This window comes from Pempheris klunzingeri, chromosome 19, assembly GCF_042242105.1.
Source record: "Pempheris klunzingeri isolate RE-2024b chromosome 19, fPemKlu1.hap1, whole genome shotgun sequence".
Lineage (NCBI taxonomy): Eukaryota > Metazoa > Chordata > Actinopteri > Acropomatiformes > Pempheridae > Pempheris > Pempheris klunzingeri.
This window is the reverse complement of record NC_092030.1, coordinates 5626108-5648666: the sequence shown is the minus strand read 5'-3', so window position 1 is coordinate 5648666 and position 22559 is coordinate 5626108. Positions and strand designations below refer to the sequence as shown.

The following is a 22559-nucleotide window of genomic DNA, read 5'->3' as shown; positions in this document are numbered from 1 at the left end:
ACTGTTTGGCTCTGAAGACATGTACATGCCAATTTTGAACCATAGTCATAGCGCCACCTAGTGGCAGGAGGAAGTGCATGTTTTATTCTCAGACGTCTCTCTCTCAGCAGGTTAACCACAGCCACCTCAAATTTGGTCCGAACATTCCCAAGACGTGGATGATGCTCACTTATGAAGCTTTTGAGGTTTCGTCAAACGTTGTCACCGTGGCGACGCTATGTTCGCCATGAAACAGGAAATTGCTGTATCTTCAGTGTACATTATCCAATCTGTTCCAAACTTGTCATGATTAATAAGAAGACATCTACATGACAATTAGTGACTGCAGTCACTGCGCCACCTAGTGACAACAGGAAGTAAGACTTTTGTGCCAATGATCATTTGATTTGCATGAAATTTTCACAGTGTAGTCAACACTTCATATGCTGAAATATAGGATGCAATTAGTGGCTGTTCTCTAACGCCATATAGGAGACACAGGTAGTGACATGTAACTCCTTGATGCACTGTCCGAAATACATGAAAATTCTGAGCCGCATGGAAGGGTCGGTGTCCGGCAACAGGACGAAGCCGCCGCCCACCCCGACATGCACAAAGGTGCGAGGATCCTTCAACGCTGCTTGCAGCTTTAATTTAGACTTTGACTTCCGATTCATAATCGATGCTAGTGGTCCATGCATGTAACCGGGTGTGTGTGTGTGTGTTTTTGCTCGTTATGTAACTGGAGTTGCTCTCCCCCCTTTTGTTATCAACGGGACAGTCTGACGTCATCAGCCAGCTCCTGATGGGGGGTCTGAGCGGCTCGCGGCTGCTGCTCCCAGACTAACGAGACGGACGGAAACAAAACCGCAGCGGTGCATTAGCTTAGCCTAGCTTAGCTAGCCGCTCTCTGAGAAACGGGGCAGAAAGCGACTGGGGGCACTTGTACTATCGCACGTCTGAATGTGTGCAGATAAGGCGGTGCGCGTTCTGCACTGACTCGAGCCCTTTTACCCGCCCTGCTCACCAGGCATAACCATGTCCGACGCTGCTAACGCTGACGCTACTTCTACAGACAACAACGGAGACCCCGGGCTACACGGTGAGCTAAATGTTACCTCATTGCTGGACTTGAACGGCCCCCAGTGCGTTTGCTCTGTGGGGAACGTGCCGGGGTAACTGTGTGCTTTTATAATAAGTTTATTGTGTGTTTTTACTCATTAAAGATGCCGTGAAGCCACATCGTTAGGGGTTAAGTAAGAACGCTATGTTCCGTGTGTTGGCACCAATAGCGTTTCGACACGCTTGACTGACAGGCGAGTAAGCCAATCAGCGAACCAGATGGCGACTGGGAGGTGGGTTTAAGTATTGTCAACAAGGCGATATGGAAGTAGTCAGAAATGGGGGCAGATAATTTATTTTTTTTGGCAATTTACACGTAGTTGCTGTACTGAACAGGCAGTTAAATCTTTACAAGTAACAGAAACCAGCGTATATATCTAACATTTACAACCTCCTTTATCCTTCTATGTATATTATTTTCAGGTTTTCAACATACAAATAGAATTTTCTTCCATTCTATTTATTCCTTGGCACTATTTTGCACCAACTGGAGTAGCAATAAATAGCATTTTCCACTACATTATTTCATGAAATGTATCACTTGAACATTCACATGTCGAAATAGGATAGGCTACGTGTAGGACGTGCACAGGCTGTTAGAGACGTAAACAAAGGCATGTTTATTACACTCAGGGGCTTGTTGAGAAAGCTGCTGTGGTTTAAGTTTTACCACACTATGACTTGGCATGACTTGACATACTATTTATGGCCACAGTGACAGACGTTTTGGACATGAGGAAGATGGGGAAAGCACTGTAGGAACACGGAGGCTGGTCAATTCAAAGCCACAGTCTGGACAGGAATCAAACTTTCCAGCCATCCCTCTTATTTTAAGAGACACACAATTTTTATTTTTATTTTTATTTTTTTAACCGGATCGGATAGCCTGTGATGGATGTCACCCTTTAAAAATGGCCCATGGAGAAAGCAAGTTGCAAGCATTTGGCTGGTGGTTGGCAATAATGTTCTACCCTGGTTTACAGCTGTTATCAACAGCATGTAAGGATATATCTTCCCCCATTATAAGAGATATAAAAGCAAGCAGAGTTGCTTTTATATCTGAGACAGTTTTGTCATTATGTTCAAATGTGGTAGTTCCGTTGTGTATCCTAGAGCTGTCCAACTGAATAAATATTGTATCTTGAAGAATGTTGCATGGTACGCCAATAACAGGAAAAACACCAGAAAAGGACATATTTTTCTTTATTTTGCCTGAGGCCTCATAATCCCTTGCAACCATAACATTAACTCAGCACAATTTTTGATGGTAAACACAGTGGTCGTGAATACATCTGAGTGAGTCACAAGAAGCATAAAATTCACAGCAGATTTTATTGGTGGCATTTGTGCACTAGGACATATTAGACTGTGCCAGTACATGCTGAGACACAGCCTTAGGGACTATAAGACCTTCCACTTATCAGATGCGGTGGCCAGCAGTGTGCTCTGTTATCTGAGACTATGTTATTTTTGGCATTTCCTGGAGCTCTCACACCAGCGTCATAAACATATCTATCTAGTACCTGGGATCTTCAGGCATTCTCTGCTGTCTGAACCTCAGCATTAGTAGAGGTCACCTCGTGTCGGTGTCCCCTAAACCCACCCAACAGCTGATAACTGCTCTGTGGCCAGAATGTTCGGGAGCGCCAGCGCCATGGCAGTGTGGTTTTAGTCCACGGAGCGGAGACAATGGGCTGTCGACAGCAGCTTGGCTCACAGTCCACCGCGTAATCTGCAGGATGAGTACGAGTGCTGAGTCGAGGCCTGTTCGGGGGGGGGGGGGGGGGGGGGGGGGTTGTGTGTACATCATTTAGGTAGGGGGTGTAACTGGCCTGATGCCTGAACTGAAATTCAACCCCCTTAACACCCATGTGAACATGGTGTTTACTTAATGTTATGGGGTGGTTACGTGACCTGTTCGGTTTGCCCTCCCCTTTTTTATTTTGACAAGCAACGAAGGAGAAAGTGCTTTTTCCTTGAAATCCTTCACCCCTCACTCTCAAATTCTTGCCCTTGCTAACCTGCCCCTCCTCTATATTTGTAACCCAGCTCTGACATGCAGTGCCGCCTCAGCTGCCAGTCCATGCCGGAGCTCACGTACAAATGAGGAGCGTCATATATCACAGTCAAGGTCTACAAGAAACCACAGCACATAACGCTGGCAGGCATTTACTGGACTGGCCTTTCATCACACAGCAGTAAATAGAGCTTTACTCTTGAACGTCTTTGACTGACAGGCTCAGGCTGTCCGTCTTGTTGTCCCTTCCCGGTTTAGGAGGAGCAAATCATTTTGACAGCTTTCCTCTCTTTCTCATCCCTCTCATCTTCCTGGGCTTTTGTATAAATGCCTTTTTGCTACACCAGGTGGGAGTTCTGTTGCTTCTTTAACACCCTGTAGCCGTCAATCCCATTTTTTTCAACATGACATGACAGGAAAAGGACAGGTGCAATTAACAACATTAATTATGGCTGCAAATCCATGTAGGTGTGCCAGTTTTCATCTGTATTGTGAATGCTGGCTCACCAGGATGCTAAAAATTGAAAAGAGCCACCATTAATCTCATTGGTTCCACCTGTGCTTGTTCTGCTATGACAAGTCAATGTCGTTCCTGTCTGCTGGGGAAAAGGCTCCAACTATATTCTTCTTTTTCTGTTCTCTCTGTAAAAATAAGACTTCACCAAAACTTAAGTTTATTCTGATTATTCAACACGATTCTAGGCTTTTTCACTGCAGACATTTTAACATGTCATAGCAGCAAAAGCATTTCTGTGATGGTTGCATTCCATTTAGGTGTGTCCGTTTCAGGGTTCAGTTATTGTGCATATTTGCTCACTGTCCAGACTTACTGGGACACATGAGTGTAACAGAGTGCATTAACAGTGTTACTTTTACCTGTGCTTTTCCTGCTATGGCAGTCCAAAACACCTCATAAAGCCTTATTATTGGGAGTGCCTTGATCATCCAAAGTGAAATTATTAGTCAAAGCTTTTGATCAAAGGCACACATAGTGAAAAATGAACATCAATAGCTGAACTAAAACATAAGAATAGGTTGGCAGTGCATTGTCCCCTGCTGCAGAGGCACAGGCAGACTTTAATTCTGGGAATGTTACCAAAAAGTGGTAACCAAAACAAAGGACATAGGACATAGCTAAATGACGCATCCCATTTGCACACTCATGATTTTATTGGCCAGTGTAAGCAAATAGCCTGCTCCTTGGGGCATTTCAGATCCCCCTGAGCAGGATGTTGGCTCATTAGTTTATTGACATGACTTTCCACTGGGTCCGTCTTATCAGGAGATCCTCACACTTTTATCCGGACGTGTCTAAACTAAGAAACACCTTATGATGTCTAATATTTATGTTGTAATGTACTCGTGCAGCCCCGCTCTTTTACATAAAATCAGTCATAGCACTTTTTTGTAGAACAGTTGACTGCCATACCCAAAATGTAAGAGCTTGTGCCAGTTTCTGACATTTTACCCTATATTTATTTCATATATATTTTAAAAAGAAGTCCATGAGTTACTTTCTGTGTTTAAAAAAAACAGTAATATAAAAACTAGGTGTAAACAGAATTTAAGTAATACTGCTTGGAATGCATCTTATGTATACATCTTTTTTAATCCCCTTGTTGCTAGAGGACTTTGTATAATAAACTGTGGTGGTCAGTGTCTTCTGCAGCAGGAATTAAAAGTTTTGGGTGTGTGGGAGGGGACATAAACTCTGGGTGAAAATGTTTTTTTTGTGAAACTCATTAAAAACCTAAACATTGTGCGACCGAGCAGCTAAATGGTTAGGGTGCATGCCACACTGACTGAGCCCAGAGCAGCAAGTCCCCAGTTTGATTCCTAGCTGGACAGTTCACATTTAGCTCCCACACTTCCTATCTCCTAACCTGCACAAAAAATCATCTTAAAAAAACCTTGGCAGCATTGACAGAGGTGAGTGAATGAAAGTTGTCCGTTTCCTCCCACAGGGTCCTGGGTGGAGTTGGAAATGAACAGAGGCACAGCTGGATCAGCCCAGTCACCCTCCGCACACGGTCCAGCCCCGGGCCTGCTGCCCCTCCCTCAGGTGGAGGAAGAGGAAGCCATGGTGGGAGGGCTGGAGCACGTCCCGTCCTCATCCTCGATCCACAATGGCGACATGGAGAAGATCCTGCTGGACGCCCAGCACGAATCGAGCCGCAGCAACTCCTCCTGCGACAGGTAGTGTTAAAAGGGCTCTCCTAAAGGGGTAGTGAAGTACTACAAATTTGAAAATAAAAAAAATCTGGTCGGGTGGAGTTAGAAAGAAGTGAGTTTACCCCATAGCCCGCTCCTCATCTCCTCTTGAGGGTATTGGCTCGAGGCCACATGAACTGCTACCAGCAGAACAAACCCCACTCTCCAACTGAACTGTTGCAGTCAAGTGACATAGAGGGTAATGTAGGCACCAGGTCTTAACAAGGAAGAAGAATGTGTGGAATGATAAAGACAATCTGGTTGTGCTGTATTGATCCTTTTTTTCCAATAGTCCATCATGAATCTGACAAAGTTATTAGAGTACACTGTTAAATGCTTGTATAATAAGACTACATAAAAAGCAGCATAGAACAAAGTTAGGAATATGTATTTAGAAATGCAACAAGCCATATGTAGAAAGCAAACTAATCTCCCTTTAACTCTGAAACTCATTAGATATTACAGGTTTAGGTGAAAAGGCTGATAGATTTCCTAATCTGCTTAACACTTAAGTAAGATGAAGGCCTGGGAATTTCCACCACGATTGTTCAAAGAAAGTCATGAGTTATTGGGTTCATACAAGACCGTGTTTATTGTTGTGGAAGACTGAGGCCACGTGGCCTAACCAATGTTCCTCTCTTCTTTCTCTCAGTTTAGAGCAGACTGCCTCAGATGTTACATTTGATTTACAGCCAATGAAAAGTGTCCTGTTTTTTTGCAGCAGGAAACTCAATAACTTTTGGGTGTGTGGGGACATAAATTCCACAGAAACATCATCTTGATTTTGCTCATTAAAAACAAAATCTAGGTCTTTTTTTTCTTTAAAAAAATCAATAATTGTTGTATAGCACAAATGCAGAGAAAACAGCAGTCTGGAGTAGGCTGACTGATGGTATAACTGTTCAGCCTTCATGTCCAGATGGCTGTTTAGCTGCTGATCGAGGTCTTTAACACAAGGGCTTTTAGAAGCAATGTGACTAAACTCCTGTGAAAATCAGCCCATAAATGAGGAGTGGCTTCTCTTTCACGATGTCACTGTCAACATGTTGAGTCAGCTTCGACTTGACAGCTGTTCAGGAGCTGCGCTGGCACCAGAAAATAAAGTGACGTCTCCTCTCACAGCGTGCCTCTCATTTTATTGAGCATGTTAGAAAAGTCCTGACCCTTTCACTCCCAGCTGCATCATGTGCTCGCATGTTGCCCTCGAGCTTGTAATAAAGCGGAGCTTATCAGAGAGCCGGGCAGGGCAGTCAGCTGTCAGTGAGTCACCTGAGGATGGTTGTGAGTGTTTGAGAAGGACACTGTATCAACAGGCTGCTCTGAAACAAGCAGGAACGCAAACATCAACATGGCAAACGTAGAACAACCCAGTGTCCTGCTACTCATTTAATTGGGAAAATGTTTTCTTTACTTGTCATTCTAAGATGCACACTCCACAATTCATCAGAGGTCAGTAAAGGAGCAGCAGGACTTAACTGCTGGCTAAAGGAGTGGCAGATGTTGTGTACTGTCCTTGCCGAGGTGTAGTGGAATTAGATGGAAAGCCAAACGCCTTTCACATCCATGCATGAGGCTCTGAATCTTTAATGAACACTCGATGAGCATGAAGTCATAAGATATGAGTGAAACATAAAGGAAAATTACTTATTTTTGTAATTACTGTCTTCTACATACAGTTTAATGTACAAATTAGTCCTTAGTTTTTGTAATTAACAACAAAATAAAATATAGCAACATTAAATGAAATCCATATCTTCACACAGAACAGACGTATATAACTGGAGGGCAGGCATATATTATGCTTTAGGCTTTCTGTTTCCAGCATCTTGAGACCGTATTGAGGAAAAAAACTGTTGTGCTGTGTTATCCTGTGGACTCAATGCATTTTGTATATCCACATATAAATCAAGTAAAAGATCAAACCAAATAACTTGGATATTAAGATACAAAGCACTAATACATGACCGTGCGCCCAAGGCAAAAAGAGAGAAGCTATGTTGAAATGATCATACATTTTATTTTAGTAGTTGGCTAAACTTACAGATACCTAAAGCACTGTTGCTATGGTTACCTGTAGGTTAATATCCCTTGTACACTGATCTGGAGTGATTGTTCATTATTCGCCAGTCAATCAGAAACAAATGGTTTCCATGGTGTGAAGCCTGCTAACTCCAGCATGATATGGAGCTCAATACGGAGTCATGAGTTTGTGGCTTTGCCTCTGATTCGTCCTTTGTGACTCTGCCCACAGCCCTCCACGGCCCCACAGTCCCCAGGATGACGGACAGATCATCTTTGATGTAGACTTGACCGGCAGAAGAGACAGCCAAGTAAGAGCCTGTGTGCTCTCCATCAGTCTGTTGCCATGGCAACCACAACCACTGGCCCTGAAGTGGTTTGTGTACACGAGAATGACAACTGCTGCCTGCCTTTAGTTTCCATGGAGATGGCCGCCACACCCAGCGTTTGTTTTGCATGGCATGCCTTGTCACCATTACTTTCACTCCTCTTCTTCACTCTTTTTGTCTTTCGATCACTGTCATTTTTTTCTTCTGTTAAAAATGATTTGAGAGTGAGTCTTTATGTCCGTGACATACACACACATGCATGAACACACAGAACATGCCTTGCTTGTCTTGAAAGACTGATCATCTTGGACATTAAGCCTGAAGGCCAGGGTTGTTAAATTACGTGTGTGTGTGTGTGTGTGTTTAGTCAGAAGAGGACGTTTTGGATAAGGAGAGGGACATGGACATCCTGATGAAGGACGCAGACTGGGTTGCGGACTGGTCTAGTCGACCGGAAAACATTCCCCCCAAGTAAGTCTCAACCCAGTAAACAGTAGCATCACGTTTCCATGGCAAGTGAACACACGCTTGGTTTCCCTGCGCAAGTGGTCAGTGAATACAGCAATAATGCTGTTCTATGAAAGGAAAAACAGTTAATTTGCTATTTTTGCTGGGTCTGTGTTTGGGTTCTGTTTTTACTTTCCCATTATGTATTCATATATCAAATATCTGTCAGAAAATAATTTACATTACACTTTATATCAAAATGGGGGGAAACTAATGACTCATTGCTGCACATAACACAAAAGTGTTACCCAATAACATTATGACATGGTTTGGAAAGATCCACCCATCCTCTCATGACTCATAAAACCTGAAGCTTTTTCAAAGCCAGTCTACCAAGTGCTTGCAGCATTAATAAGTGTTAGAGGTGTGTATTTGTATGATTGCCAACATATCCAGCAGCCCTCATGTTGCCAAAGGCTCAAACAGAAATGGGATGAGGCCTGGAATAAAAACGGGTTCCTCCTTTTCCATCTGTTCAAGCAGCAGTCACCGTAACTGACTGCTGAAGTCCTCTGAAGAGGTCCTGTAATGACTCCTTAGATTAAAGACTGACTTTAGGATGTCCCTATGCAGTGACTTGAAGACAGAAAACAAAGCAAATTGTCTCATTTGAGAAGCATACACCAAAAAATGTTGATGAGTTAGAGATAAGTGACTGGCTTCAACAATAGATGTTTGGGGGCAAATTTAATTTTAATCTGCCAAGTTGTTGATGAAGAGCCGTGTGTCTTATGTGACTGATTTGTGCAGGGAATTTCATTTCCGCCACCCTCGACGCTCAGTTACTCTCAGCATGAGGAAGACTGGCGCCATGAAGAAAGGGGGCATCTTCTCCGCTGAGTTCCTCAAAGTCTTCATTCCCTCACTGCTGCTATCACACATCCTCGCACTGGGCCTGGGGTAAGAAAGACACCGCCACAGATCACCTGTCCAATCACATCAAGCCTTTTAAGGCATGTGAATGTATTCAAAAGCTTATTTTCATGCCAGCGTTTAATCTTATTGAATGATTGGTTATTGATATTATTGTCACACTATTATTATGGAAAACAATTTGTGCCCAGATTTTGCTGCCACCTGTATATTATAAAACAACAGAATTCCTTTCAGTTTTAATGATAGTGCAGCTAAACACCAGTAGGGGGAGCTGCATGGCCGCAAAAACTAGTCGGCTGTGTCCCTCCCTCCCTCCCTCCCTCCATCCTATCTGTCTGACAAACTGGCAGAGCAGCTGCTTACTGAAAGGCTGCACACCTGCTGCCTCATAGCGAGCGCCGACACTCCCAGGAGCACTTTCTGCGTGTGATAACGCATGTAGCACTAATCCTGGCTCCTCAATCAGATAATGTCACAGCGGTGATACCTCAGACGGCAGTCTTTTCTCGTATGTGATCTGATATGCAGTGAGTGTCATTAACAAACCCATTGTAATCACAGCATCCCTGTTGGCCATTCTGGGGTTTATACAGTTACATAATAAGTCACTGTGGCGTTCTCGCTGAATTCTAACTGTTGTTTATTAAGATGTTTATGAGAAAGGGGCTAATGGTTTTATTGTTGGTGTTCCTGTTTGTTTTAATCTCATTCATAATCCTCTTTATTAACAACTTTTAGAGTTGGCTGTTAGTCTATACTGGGTTTTGGTGTTTTTTTTAGTTTCTGCGTAGAGACTGCATCAGTTACAGCTGATATCAGCTGTCAAATCTGTATGATCTTTGATATTCTAATATCACTTCTACGCAAGATACTATAGATATTAAATGCCAACTATGAAATAAACATTGTAGGGATCTGTTTTGCTATTTGTAAAATGCCCAATACGTCTGTTAATTTACAAAGACATAAGTATGGAATTAAACTCCCATTTTTGCTTTGGTTAAAAATCTGTTGCGCTATCCACATAAAGAAATCAGGTCAGTATTATGGGTGAACTACTGGTGTTATCCATTGCCTTCAACTTCAAAAACCATATCATGTCAAGTTGCAACAGAGCACATTTGTGTAATACTTTATTTCACAAGATAGACAAGGAATACAGAATGCAAATCATTTGGTGGATGTTAACAAGTAAGTGAGTTAGCTCAGTGTGAAGGTGGACACCAGAGAAAGGAGTAAAGGCAGAGGAGCTTGTGAACCTGTTTTCTGTGTTGCATGTCATTGAAACAAACCTACACAAGGTGAATTGTTTGCATTTTTATCAACAATACACAAGACACTGATAACAAAAGCAGCTCCGATGGAGTTCTTTTCATGATTTCTCATTAATTTCTACAGAACCTCGTGGTGGCCATAGAGAGAAAAAATATCTATTGAGTGCACGTTTACTACACTGCACAAAATACAATTTGCGGTCACATTTTGATTAATTCATGCATACGAGAGAAGCCAGCACAACAGACCTGAAATACAGACTATTCTCAGCACCAGCTGTCACACAGACGTCCTGCAAACAGCCATGTTCAGGACTTAATCAAAATACGCACACAAATTAATCAAGGCTAATTTTATCTCATGCTCACGCAATACTATTTTTTGCAGTTGATGTAGTAAAACATGACCATGAATATTAATCTATTTATCTATCTACTCAGAGTCCAAGCTTTTCTGTAGCCTACGACACTGACAAGGATGTACAGTACTGAACAAAAGTCTTAGGCAGGTGTGAAGAAATGCTGTAAAGTAAGAATGCTTAATTTAATTGTTTATTTTTATCGATTTACAAAATGCAAAGTGAGCAAGCAGAAGAAAAATCTAAATCAAATCAGTATTTGGTGTGACCACCCTTTGCCTTCAAAACAGCATCAATTCTTCCAGGTACACTTGCACTAAGTCAGGGATTTAGTAGTATCATAGTCAGGTGTATGATTATCCAGTTATACCAAACAGGTGCTAATGATCATCAATTTCATATGTAGGTTGAAACACAGTCATTAAGTGAAACAGAAACAGCTGTGTAGAGGGATTAAAACTGGGGGAGGAAAAGCCAAACTCTGCTACCAAGGTGAGGACAGTTTCATGTCACAGGTCATCATGTTCAGACTGAGCATAGCAACAAGACACAAGGTAGTTATACTGCATCAGCAAGGTCTCTCCCAGGCAAAGATTTCAGAGCAGAGGGGGGGTTTCAAGATGTGCTGTTCAAGCTCTTTTGAAGAAGCACAAAGAAACGGGCAACGTTAAGGACTGTAGATGCAGCACATGAAAGACGCAATATGTTTACCTCCCTTCAAAATCAGAAGATGTCCAGCAGTGCCATCAGCTCAGAACTAGCAGAAACCAGTGGGACCCAGGTACACCATCTACCGTCCAGAGAAGTGTGGTCTGGACAGAAGTGGTCTTCATGGAAGAATTGGGACCAAAAAGCCAGACCTCTGACGTGGAAACATGGCCAAGAAACTCAACTATGTACGAAAACATAGGAACTGGGGTGCAGAAAAATGAGTCAAAATTTGATATATTTGGCTGCAGCAGAAGGCAGTTTGTTCACTGAAGGACTGGAGAGTGTCTGTAGGCACCGGTGAAGCATGGTGGAGGTTCCTTACATGTTTTGGGCTGCAAATGGAGTTGGGGGATTTGATCAGGATTACTGGTGTCCTCAATGCATCTGATTGGCCCCAAATTTATTCAGCAGCAGCACAATGACCCCAGACATACAGCCAATGTCATTAGGAACTATTTTCAGTGTAAAGAAGAACAGGGAGTCCTGGAAGTGATGGTGTGGCCCCCACAGAGCCCTGATCTCAACATCATCAAGTCTGTCCCAGAAGATCTGTAGTTAGTTCTCCGAGATGTTTGGAACAACCTCCCTGCTGAGTTCCTTCATAAACCCTCTGCAAGTGTCCCTGGAAGACTTTATGCTGTTTTGAAGGCGAGGGGTGGTCACACCTAATACTGATTTGATTTAGATTTTTCTTCTGTTCGCTCACTTTGCATTTTGTAACTTGGTAACAATAAACAATGACATTTTATATTTTTGGAAACATTCTTACTTGAGAGCATTTCTTCACACACTTTTGCTCAGTATGTATGTACATGTGCAGTGAGCACACCAGTACAGTTGGTCATTTCTCAGCTTACTAGAGACATTTACATACTGCCATGAGATGATCTGTAACCTGCTCCTGGTTTGTGCACCTTTCTTCTCAACAGAGTCTACATCGGAAAGAGGTTGACCACGCCACCCGCCAGCTCTTTCTGAACCTGAAACTGAGGAAAAGTGCCTGAGAAGTGGCCGCGAGTGTTTGGAGAAAGTTTTGCTGTCGTAAAAAGAACGCCGTCTCTCCCTCCTCTGTCCCGCCTGCCCCCCGCTTCCCCTCGTCATCCCTGAGATATGACATGTTCTCAGGAGGACTGCATCTACCTTTCCTCCTCCCTCTCCTCCTTCCCCACCTTTTTTTTCCTTGATCGCTGTTCTCTGACTGTCTGTAGATTATCCCCTTTCTCCCCCCTTCTATCCCCCACTCATTTGTAAAAGCTTTTCAAACAACGAATAAGGTCAAATTAGTGTTTCTAATGGATGGGTTTCCGGGGAGGGTCACAGCATCGAACCAAACTCTTCTACCACGCGCGCTGTCCCAGCTCCCTTTGATCATGTGACACCAACGGCTGTCCTGTTTGAGAAATGACCACAGATTGTGCCACCCTCGTGAGTAGCCCAACACTGAATCTCGAAAGGGTTCGCCCAAATTCAGAGTCGGCTATGCGAACTGAAAAAGTTATCATGCCTTTTTTGAAAGTAGCCATTTTGTTCATTTTCTTAAGGTAATTTTTTTAAGACTTATTTTACGACAGTGGTAGTTTATTGAGAAGTTGGAATGATGAAAGGAGTTACTATAGAGGCCATCCCAAACCACAAGCCCTCATGAATTGCACTGGGGGAGTTTATGGCTGTCTGCCAGACGGGAGGGATTGCCTTTTTTTTTTTCACTTGGAGACTAGAAATGAATCTATCCAATTCTGCACCTGAATGAATATTTTGCAAAGTGACAATAACTGGAAACCAGGATGTGGATGTGTGCAGGCAGCGTGTCCCTCTCAATGTGTACACTAACAGTATTTTGTGGTTGGGTCTTGGGTAATGGCGGTGTACTGCCCAGAAAGGTTCAGCCGTCTGTCCGAACAGTCGTTATCCTCCCAGCGAGCCTCCTGGTCTGTCTGAAACATATCGTACAGCTGGTTACCACTTTTACTCCGCTTTGGGTTGGATATAACATGGTACTCTGCTGACTGTTCAGGATTAGCTACCAAAAAATGCGAGATTTGAAATGAAGAGAACTTGCTTTATTGACATTTGTTTTGAGGATTTGAGTAATTTTATTTAAAGAAAGTATTTCAGGAAAGATAGAAATTTAATTTGAAGCAATTAATTTCGATAAATGGCATACATGGTTGGATTAGGATTGCCTTTAAAGCTGTGATTTTTGAGGAAAAGTGTCCAGCGGTAGCCAGCCCCGCAGGCTAACACTCCAACACATTTGCCAAAATGTCCACAAAACAAGCTGTGCATGAAGGGAACTGAGTCCAGGGTTGTTCTGACTGTGGACAGGAAGAAGGTCCCAGACATGCAGCACATTTCTAATCGACTGAAAGGAGGTTTGTTTTCACCTAACAAGGCTCTGTAAACACAGGTGCGTGAGTAGCATGTCCAGTCAGGTCCACTGCATGATTGAAAGGCTAGATATCAGACGTGGGCTTCACTGCAGTATCTCTGAGGTTGGACTTTGCACCTGCATTGAATATTATTTGATTTAGAAGTTCAGATTCAGTAATTCTTTACTTCTGCAGGACATGCAAGTGTGTTGCATATGCAGACCCATCCCAGCCAGAAGTAAAAACATTCCTGGAGATGTGATATTTCAGTTATTCAGGAGTAAATCAACACTTTGAACAGAGTTGTGAACATTATACTACCTTTACATGGAGTTTGTGGGATGGCATTTTTGACAGAAAGAGATGAGACTATGAGACTGTTGCCTGATGACAAAGACAGATGTTGCTTTGTTGCCTTTTCAAAAAAAATGCTCAGTGATTTTGATTAACTGCACATCAGTGTCACACAGGAAGAAAAGAGTAGACTTGTATGAGCTGTGACAAAGTTTTAAATCATCAACGTACGTCACAACTATAAAACAAACTATGTGGAGAAAATACTACTGCGGTACGACCATTTCAGCCACAGAGATACTGCACTGTTGTTTTGTGTGATATGTGTCTCTGCCTGTGTTTGTACATGCGGCGTTTGACAGTAATATTTTGGATTGTTCTTTCCCGTTTGGCTTGTTTTTGAATTGTCTGGTTTGTGCGTTGTTTTTTTTTTTCTTTGTTTTTTTTTTTCCTGATGTTGCAGAAAGATTGTGAACGCACAGCGCGGGAGTCAAGTTTGACACGGATCGTGTTTAAAAGCGTGAAAACAAAACCCCTATTGTTGATGGCAGGGCCTAATGTGAATAGGAAATGGAAGGTGTGGAAAGGGATTTCCCTCAGACTACGATGGTCTAACAGTAGTTATTGTAATGACGCATTTGCTTTGATTCTTCTTTTTTCCCACTACATTGGAAAAATTGATAAACATTTTGTCATTAAAGATTACCTGAATGAAGCTGGTCACTGAGTGTGCCTTTTGCATTTTGACAGCTCTGAATAAATTAGTTTCAGACTTGTACCCCACAGGTGATGATTTATTACTGCTGTGAGATTCATTGTAATTAATTAAATTTGTAATATGATTAGTAACAAATTAAGGATTTTAGCCGTGCTGCTACATGACATCTTATTTTGCCAGATGCTGCTCTAAATTTAATGACCCCTGTAATTAAAATTCCCATTTTGCTGATGTTTAAATGTGTAATCCTTAAAGCCTTTCACCAATAATTTTAATTCTTTATTCAGTCATGTTTAATTACACCATTTTTATATAATAATGATACAGTTATTATAATACAAGTTATCAGAGTGATCAATGTGTTAGAAATGCTTGTTTGGTTTGACCAGAAGGCCTAACATTAAAATTTAATTGACTACAATCTGAAACTTGGCAGCAGCATCTAAAATTCAAACTTATTTTAATCGGTATTAGCTATTTGACAACTGCATCTGCAGAGGAAGAGATTAAGTAAAGAAGTAAAAACAATTCTTTTTAGGTTGAAATGTTGGCAAATGGTGCATTTCAGAGGCTTTTATAGAGGTCCAAGTCAAAGCCCTTCTCATTATGCACAACATTTCTAGAAGTGCCAGGTTGTTCTTCGCAGAACTCTCCTCCATCAGACCTTTGACCGTGTGCGGCCTGAATGTTTCAGCTGCTTGAAACCAGAGCAACAAGATAACCCCCCCCACACACACACACTGACTCAGGAAGCAGTGCTCTCCAGTGGCAGACACTCTGCAGTGCTGACGGTCACTGGTGCCTTCAGTTATTTACATACAAGTATTTCCCACAGTTACACTAATCTCTCATCATAACCATTGGCTTCAACAGGCTGCAAGGTATTCAGGCTTTGCAAAAAAGATGATCAGTCCATTAATGTCTCTGTTTGACGTGTGGCACCTCCATCAGAAACACATTCAGCACCAAGGCAGCTTTATCCATCACAAAGCCTGATTGTAAAGGAACCAAGGTCAGTTTGCTGCAGATTGTTGTCACGGCCCACATGAAGAACAGCTAGCCTGGATCTGTCTACAGATAACAGCGTCTGCCTGCCAGCACGTCTAAAGCTCCCTAATTAACATGATCTTGCTTGTTTAATCCAGATGAAAGCTGTGTGTGTGTTCTATTGACATGTTATTTCTTGGCTGGGAGCAGTGACATTACTTAACCCAGCACAGAGTAAGAAATAGTCTGGCACAGAACCCTTCCATCCTTTTTACACAGTGATTTCTGTACAGATTATACAAACAAGGTAGTTTAAGCGGTACAAAGTCAGACTCACGCTGATTCCACTCTTTATGCTAACTACACTGGCTGCTCCAGCTACATGTTTAGTGTACAGACATCAAAGCACATAAATGTCCTCAATGTCCTCTCATTTAAGTCTATGCAAGAAAGAAAAAGTATTCTTCCCAAAATGTCAAACTTTTCCTTTAAGTATTCCTTTGTATTCTAATTTTCAGTTATCCAAAGGCTGAATGAAATTGGCACAATGCTCTTTAAAAACACACTCAGCCCTAGAGGTGGGATGAGCTTCTTATTCTCGTTCTAAAAGGGATGCAGCCATGAGTAAAACAGTAAACAATGAGGCGTTAATTGGTGGCTGAACAGTGAGCCAAATATAAGAGTCAGTCTAAATGACTGGAAGAAATCATAAAAGGAATAAAGGAAGTGAAAACTTCTAAAAATGCCATAAATCCACCTCATGTTCAGTTGGTTGAGATTGAGGCTGATGTGATTGTTTGCATGTGCCAAATGGACTTCATTCATTAACCTCATTAATACAATAAATATAAATATCAGATGTTTGCATAACCCAAGTTAATAAAGAGAAAGCATAGAAAAAAAGCTATGAATAATGTTAGTTATGTCTCTGTGTACAGTTTTAATCAGGTAAACAGTAACTGATGTGAAAGTACCCCCCCCCCAGCCCTGCTCTTCTTTAACAATGCCTCCTCCAGTCCTCCTCCAGCTTCCCTATATGGAACCTCAGCACACCTGTTCCTGGCCAATCCAGGAGCAGCGACACATGCAGCTCCTCCCACTGCAGCTGATGGCGTTACCATGGGTTACAGGGTGGTGGCCGGCTTCGTCTCCATCCCTCTGGTGAGGAGACTTTTCTCCTCATCTCCTCAGGATTCAGCAGCAGTACACTGCAGCAGCTCTCACTGCCAGATAAAGACGCACTGTGTGATGAGGAGAGAGAGAGAGAGAGAGAGAGGAACAAGTCGGAATCTTGACAGTCCATCAATAATTAGTAATAATTCAGAGTGGTCATGTGCCTGATTTGCTCCTTGGGATGCTGTGTCTGCAAATCCAGACTGCTGTCTGAATGTGTGTGTCTGAATGTGAAACATCAGCTGTGTTCATGCTTTATTTAGCAGACAAATAGGAACAACTGCAGACAGACATAGTGTTAAAGTATAGTGAAAGCAATTTCAAGTCAGTCACATACAGCATTAGACATGAATGTCTATTCCTGTTCTGTTTTTCTTTCTTCCTGCTTGTTTCTGCTTGTTTGTGTCTCCCACAAGGAAGAAGCTCAGTTTTTCTGCAGATAAGATGTGCTTCAAAGTGATGAGTAGAAACAGAAAGTTATGTTTTATCGCTCAAAAAAAAAAAAAAGGAAAACAGGTGCTTGGATAAATATCAGAAATGCTCCTTTAACTCTATAGCTCTGAGTGGGTTGGCTGGTGTGCATGTTTGATTGACAGCAGAGCCAGCCAGACCACTGAGACGCCATGTAAGCACGCCTGTGCTGGGAACTGTAGTTTTTCAAGTCAAGAGCAGACTGTTTAGCATCTAAGCTAAGTAATGTTCACTGTGCTAGCACACACCAGCTAATCGGCTAACCAGCGGGGGACCATTCCTCTGGTGGATGATGGTTCGGTCATTTATTTAGAAAGTCGACACAATGCATGTGACAGCACTTTTAGAACATGAAGGAAACATTAGTTGTCTCTTTTAGCCAACAGCATGCTGCCATACCGTTGGCTGCTTCATTGACAATGCTAATGTGCTGATGTTCAGATGTTTTCATCATCTTAGTTTAGCATGCATATTAGCAAATTAGTACTAAAAACAAAGTGCAGGTATTTGATTAGCTGTATTTAGGCAGTATCGTATAAATTAAATCTTGAATCTGATGAGGAGCAAGAGGAACAGTTAAGGGATCAAGTCAACCAGGATTTATACTCTGGGGACCATGAATATTTGTCCTAAATTTGAAGGCAATGCATGAAATAGTTGTTGAACCATTTCAGTCTGGATTGACGCGATGGATCGACTGACCACTTGAACAACATTAATATGCATATGTTGGACTCTAAGGGTTAAATCTGGATTATCCACTGAGCAAAGTGGGCAGCTGCCCTCAGACAACAGGGGCCCAACAAGTCCCAACTCATCTGTGTGCCATTTGGTTTGCTATCATTTCTTTTTTAATTGAACTTTTATTTAACCAAATAAATAACCCCACTGAGGTTGGAAACCTCATTTGCAATGAAGTTCTGGCCAAGATGTGAAGATTAAAAGCTGCAGACAATTCAGTGGGGGCCCAACGCTTAGCAGGTTTATCGATCTGTGTTCAGGGTGGAAAAGAATGGAACTAAGAAAAGATGGGAAAAAGGCTGAAGTGAATGGTGTTTCTATTCTATTCTGTTCTATTATATTTTGTCAAATCTTTACTTTTTTGCGGTTTGATTTCTTAGATGTTTGGATCTGTTTTCCTTCATATTAAATTGACTTGATTCAGATTGACAAACTGCTGTGTAAACTGAACGGGCCCAATAATCTAATAAATACGTTTTCAGGGGGAGCAGCTGATTACAGAGTCCACTCATACCGCTGAGCTCACTACTTGTCCTACATCTGTTCCTGGATGCCAGGACCGTGCCCTTCCTGTCCAGAGACCAGACTCTCCCTCCGCCTCCTCCAACTGTTTATCGGGCACGTTGCCAACTTTTGCCCTCTAATTATCCCCCCCCCTCCCGGCCTCCCCCGTCTCTGCTCTCGGTGGGGTGTGTTTTGTTTTATTGAACAACAGGAGGGGTGTGTGGGTGCGCTGTCTCAGCCTTTGGGCGTGGCTGCACCTTTGACATTTTCAGAATCCATCTCTGACATTCACACGTCAGACGTCAGACTATGTCTTCTTCTGAGATGACCACACACGCAGCCACTCACACACACACACACACACACACACACCCTCACAGCCCACTGGGAGAGGAAATAGTAGCAGCAAAGCCATTTACTGCCCACCACGTTGTTATGGAAACTGGTCCAACATGGGCTCAGTGCTAAAATGTTTTCCGTGGCCACTCGTGCAGGAAAGGTTTTGTCTGTTATAATGTGAGTCAGGAATTAACTATGTGTGTGAGAGGAAGCTGGTTCTGCCTGCTCTTATTGATCACCATGCAGCACTGATTTATTTATACCTCACAGCCAGCTGTTCTCTGTGAGGCTCAACTGAAAATGTCTGAAAAGTGTCCATCAAAAATCATATGATCAATGTAGATGCAATGACAATCTAACTTTACTTTGAGCAACATGATCATGGAAGTTCATGAACATAAATCTGCATCTGTAGGATATTACTATGTACATGTCCCATTAGTTAGTACAAGACATCTTGATGACCTAATCACACCTGATTCATGCTCTTGTGTGCTGTGTATGATAGTATTCAAGGCCTGTTTCGTGTTTATAGTAATATTGTTATGTTGCTGTAATTATTGCTTATTAGAACATTTCATTTTCTGGTGTCTCTGTGAAGTTGTTTTAATGTGATGATGTGGATATTCAAAAGCGAATAAATACAATAACAAGACTCCAGTAACAGTCACATACCATTTTCACATCAGATTCATGATGCATGTTTATACAGTACAACATTTTCTAATCTGATGCATTGATGATATACTTGATGGGCTGTGCTTTAACACTTGAAGGACATGAAAAACAATTATTAAAGAAGTGTTATAGAGGCCTTAAGGATTGATTTGTAGTTTAGCTGTGCTACATTAACCCACTAGTGCAGGTAATGTTCAGTAACTTGTCAGTATTTGCTGACATATTGATGGAGTGGAATGTATGTTCTTAATGGTGAATGATCAATGGACCGCACGTTATGGATGCTGATTGATGAATCACAGAAGTGCTGATGAATAGAAGAAGTGCAGAGGCAGGGAAATACATATCTCCCTTTACGCAGTAAAGACATTTAGCATATAATCAACTGTAACTCCAGTGTGGCTACAGATGCACACGCTAGTGTTGTGAGTGACACAGGCAGTGCTTTACCGTATCACAGCAGAGAGTAAAAAGCCTCAGATGAATTATGTACCTTATAGGGTCTGAGGCTAAAAAGTGTCAAGTTTGCAAAGTGGTGAAACCACTGTTCTAAGCAGAAGTTTGCAGTGCAGGATTTTTCAGGGATAACAATCGATATGAGGATCAAACTGGGTGAAGTGAGGTTTACGGTCTTACAGGAGAGAGATTTTAGTTGTTTTTACTGGTAAAACAGTCGTGGCCCCAACAGAATGGGATTGTACCCCCCACTAGAGGAAGCTTTTAGGAACAGAGGTTTATAGGCAGAATATTTCACCTGGGTTGATTTAAAGGGACACCTCAGCTATAACAGTGGGAGACACATTATAAAAAAGGAACTGACAAAAGCTGGGATATGATGCCTTTTAATATGGGCCAAAACTCCAAACTCTCCTACCCCTGCATTTTGTGTTTGCCTTTCAAAGTCCATGCCTTCAGTGCTTAACACAAGACTCATTTTTTTTAATCTCTAGGCTCAAACAGAGACCACCATGCTGACATCTGTCCATTATACTAAAATGTCATTCCTACTAGATATGATCTGTTTATGATTCAGCAATTTCTGTATCTTTTCTATTCTACATGTGTTCCATATGGCTGCTGAGACATCTGAGCCTCCCAATGAGGATCAATACGGCATCATCATATTAGACTGTAAACTGGTCTGATGCTGCTGAATTATGAATACAATACAGCAGTAAAAGTAAAATAAATACATTAGACCACTTTATAATGAGGTATCCCTCAGGCCTATATGTTGTACCTAATGCCTTTAATAATGTTCAATAAATAATTTCTCGTTTCTAATTGCTTTCCTCATCAGCTATAAGTCATCGATAAGAACAACTTTAGGGTTGTCGGGCTGAGAATCTCTCCGGCTGCTTTGTATTCTCCTCCTGGAATAACTTTGTCTTATAAGTCAACCACTTGTCCTTAGGAAAAGGCTGCAGAACATCTAGATCAATGTTATTTCATCAGCTGTTTATTCACATTTTACTGCAGAACTGGTGGCTAATTAGAACGTGAACAAACCCATCATGACCCTGATTTAAAGGCCCTGAAACTTATTTTCACAATCAAATATTCATGTTCAGTGGAGGGGTCCTACACGAGTGCACACCCTTCTGGTAAAGTTGGAACAGCTTTAATTATTTAGATATCGAGATATTTCCTTTTATTGTATTTCTTTATTCTCCAGGCGCTTCTTCCTGGTTTGAAATGGGCGGGGTTCAGTCGGAAAAACGTGATGTCACGCTCCCCTGTGCACCAATCAGGAGTTAGCAGCACTCATATCAAAAGCTGATAACAGCTGTAGGGCAGTTTGGGTACAACACACACTGTTCTGATACAGCAGATTAGCAGAGAGTTAAACTCCTAATAACTCCTAACTAAATATGTATTTTTTTTAGCTTTGATCGCTTCTTATTTAGTCATTAATATGTAATGTTATTGAAAAATAGTTGCTGACATTTGCAGCAGTGATGGCAGTGGTAGCAATAATCTGAAACCTAATATAATAAGTAAATGATAAAGATAAACATGACAAACTGACATAAGTTTAACATACAGAACTCACTAGTAGTGTATGGAAGCCAATTTCTGCCACAGCGTTGACAAAAAAGATCCTGTAATCAAAATTACGAGGAGCTCCTTATTCTGAGATATCATTTTGAGACACTGAGTCGTTACTTTGAAATACTTTGTCATTGTCAATCTCATTATAATGACTTACACCACAAAGGTGTGCAAAGGGGCTTCCATATTATTAACATCAGTGTCCTCTCCCACTGTGTAAACCCTAAGTCTGAGCTGGTATGTGTCAGGCCAAAGCTGCAAAAAGGACCTGCAGCTGACACACCCTGGAAGTAAACTAAGTGTCACATGTCTGGAGGTGTGGGCGTGGGTGCAGGGTGGGGTGCTGAAGGGACAGCGCCCTTCATTGTTGGACTGGGTGTGACTTTTGGGGGAACTCTCCGTGGTGCTGAACAGCTTCTCCACCTCAAAGTTCTGCCCCTCTGAGACACACACACACACACACACACACACACACACACACAAAGCCATCTGACATGCTCTGCTTATTAGATTACTCAGCTTTTAGACCCACTGGCAGGCAGGTCACTGGATCCTGATGGATGACAGCTCTAGAGACCAGGTCTTCACTTTGGACAAGAAGGGACTGATCACAGATCTGACGCGCTCCTGCCAACACTAGTCTCTGGACGGGTCCACCCAGACTACAGGTAATCCCTCTCCGGGAACATCCTCCTCCTGCAGCCTATTGGAGCTTTATTTTGTCAAAGCTAGACTCTGGGTCTCTCCCTCATATGCTGACTTTTCCCCTATGAATCGCACAGGGGTATTGGCTGCAGGCTAGAAGCGAATTTAGACTCGTGAGTAAGCA

The 22559-nt window shown here is 42.2% G+C and overlaps 1 protein-coding gene across 1 annotated transcript; it reads left to right on the top strand.

Moving 5' to 3' along the window:
* The first annotated feature begins 792 nt into the window (after window positions 1–792).
* On the top strand, window positions 793–14782 carry bnip3lb (BCL2 interacting protein 3 like b). The gene is made up of 6 exons (XM_070850158.1): window positions 793–1081; window positions 5083–5314; window positions 7581–7659; window positions 8045–8148; window positions 8935–9084; window positions 12334–14782. Exons 1-6 carry the CDS (start codon window positions 1018–1020, stop codon window positions 12380–12382), a joined length of 678 nt encoding a protein of 225 aa, XP_070706259.1. The 5' UTR covers window positions 793–1017; the 3' UTR covers window positions 12383–14782.
* Window positions 14783–22559: the final 7777 nt, after the last annotated feature.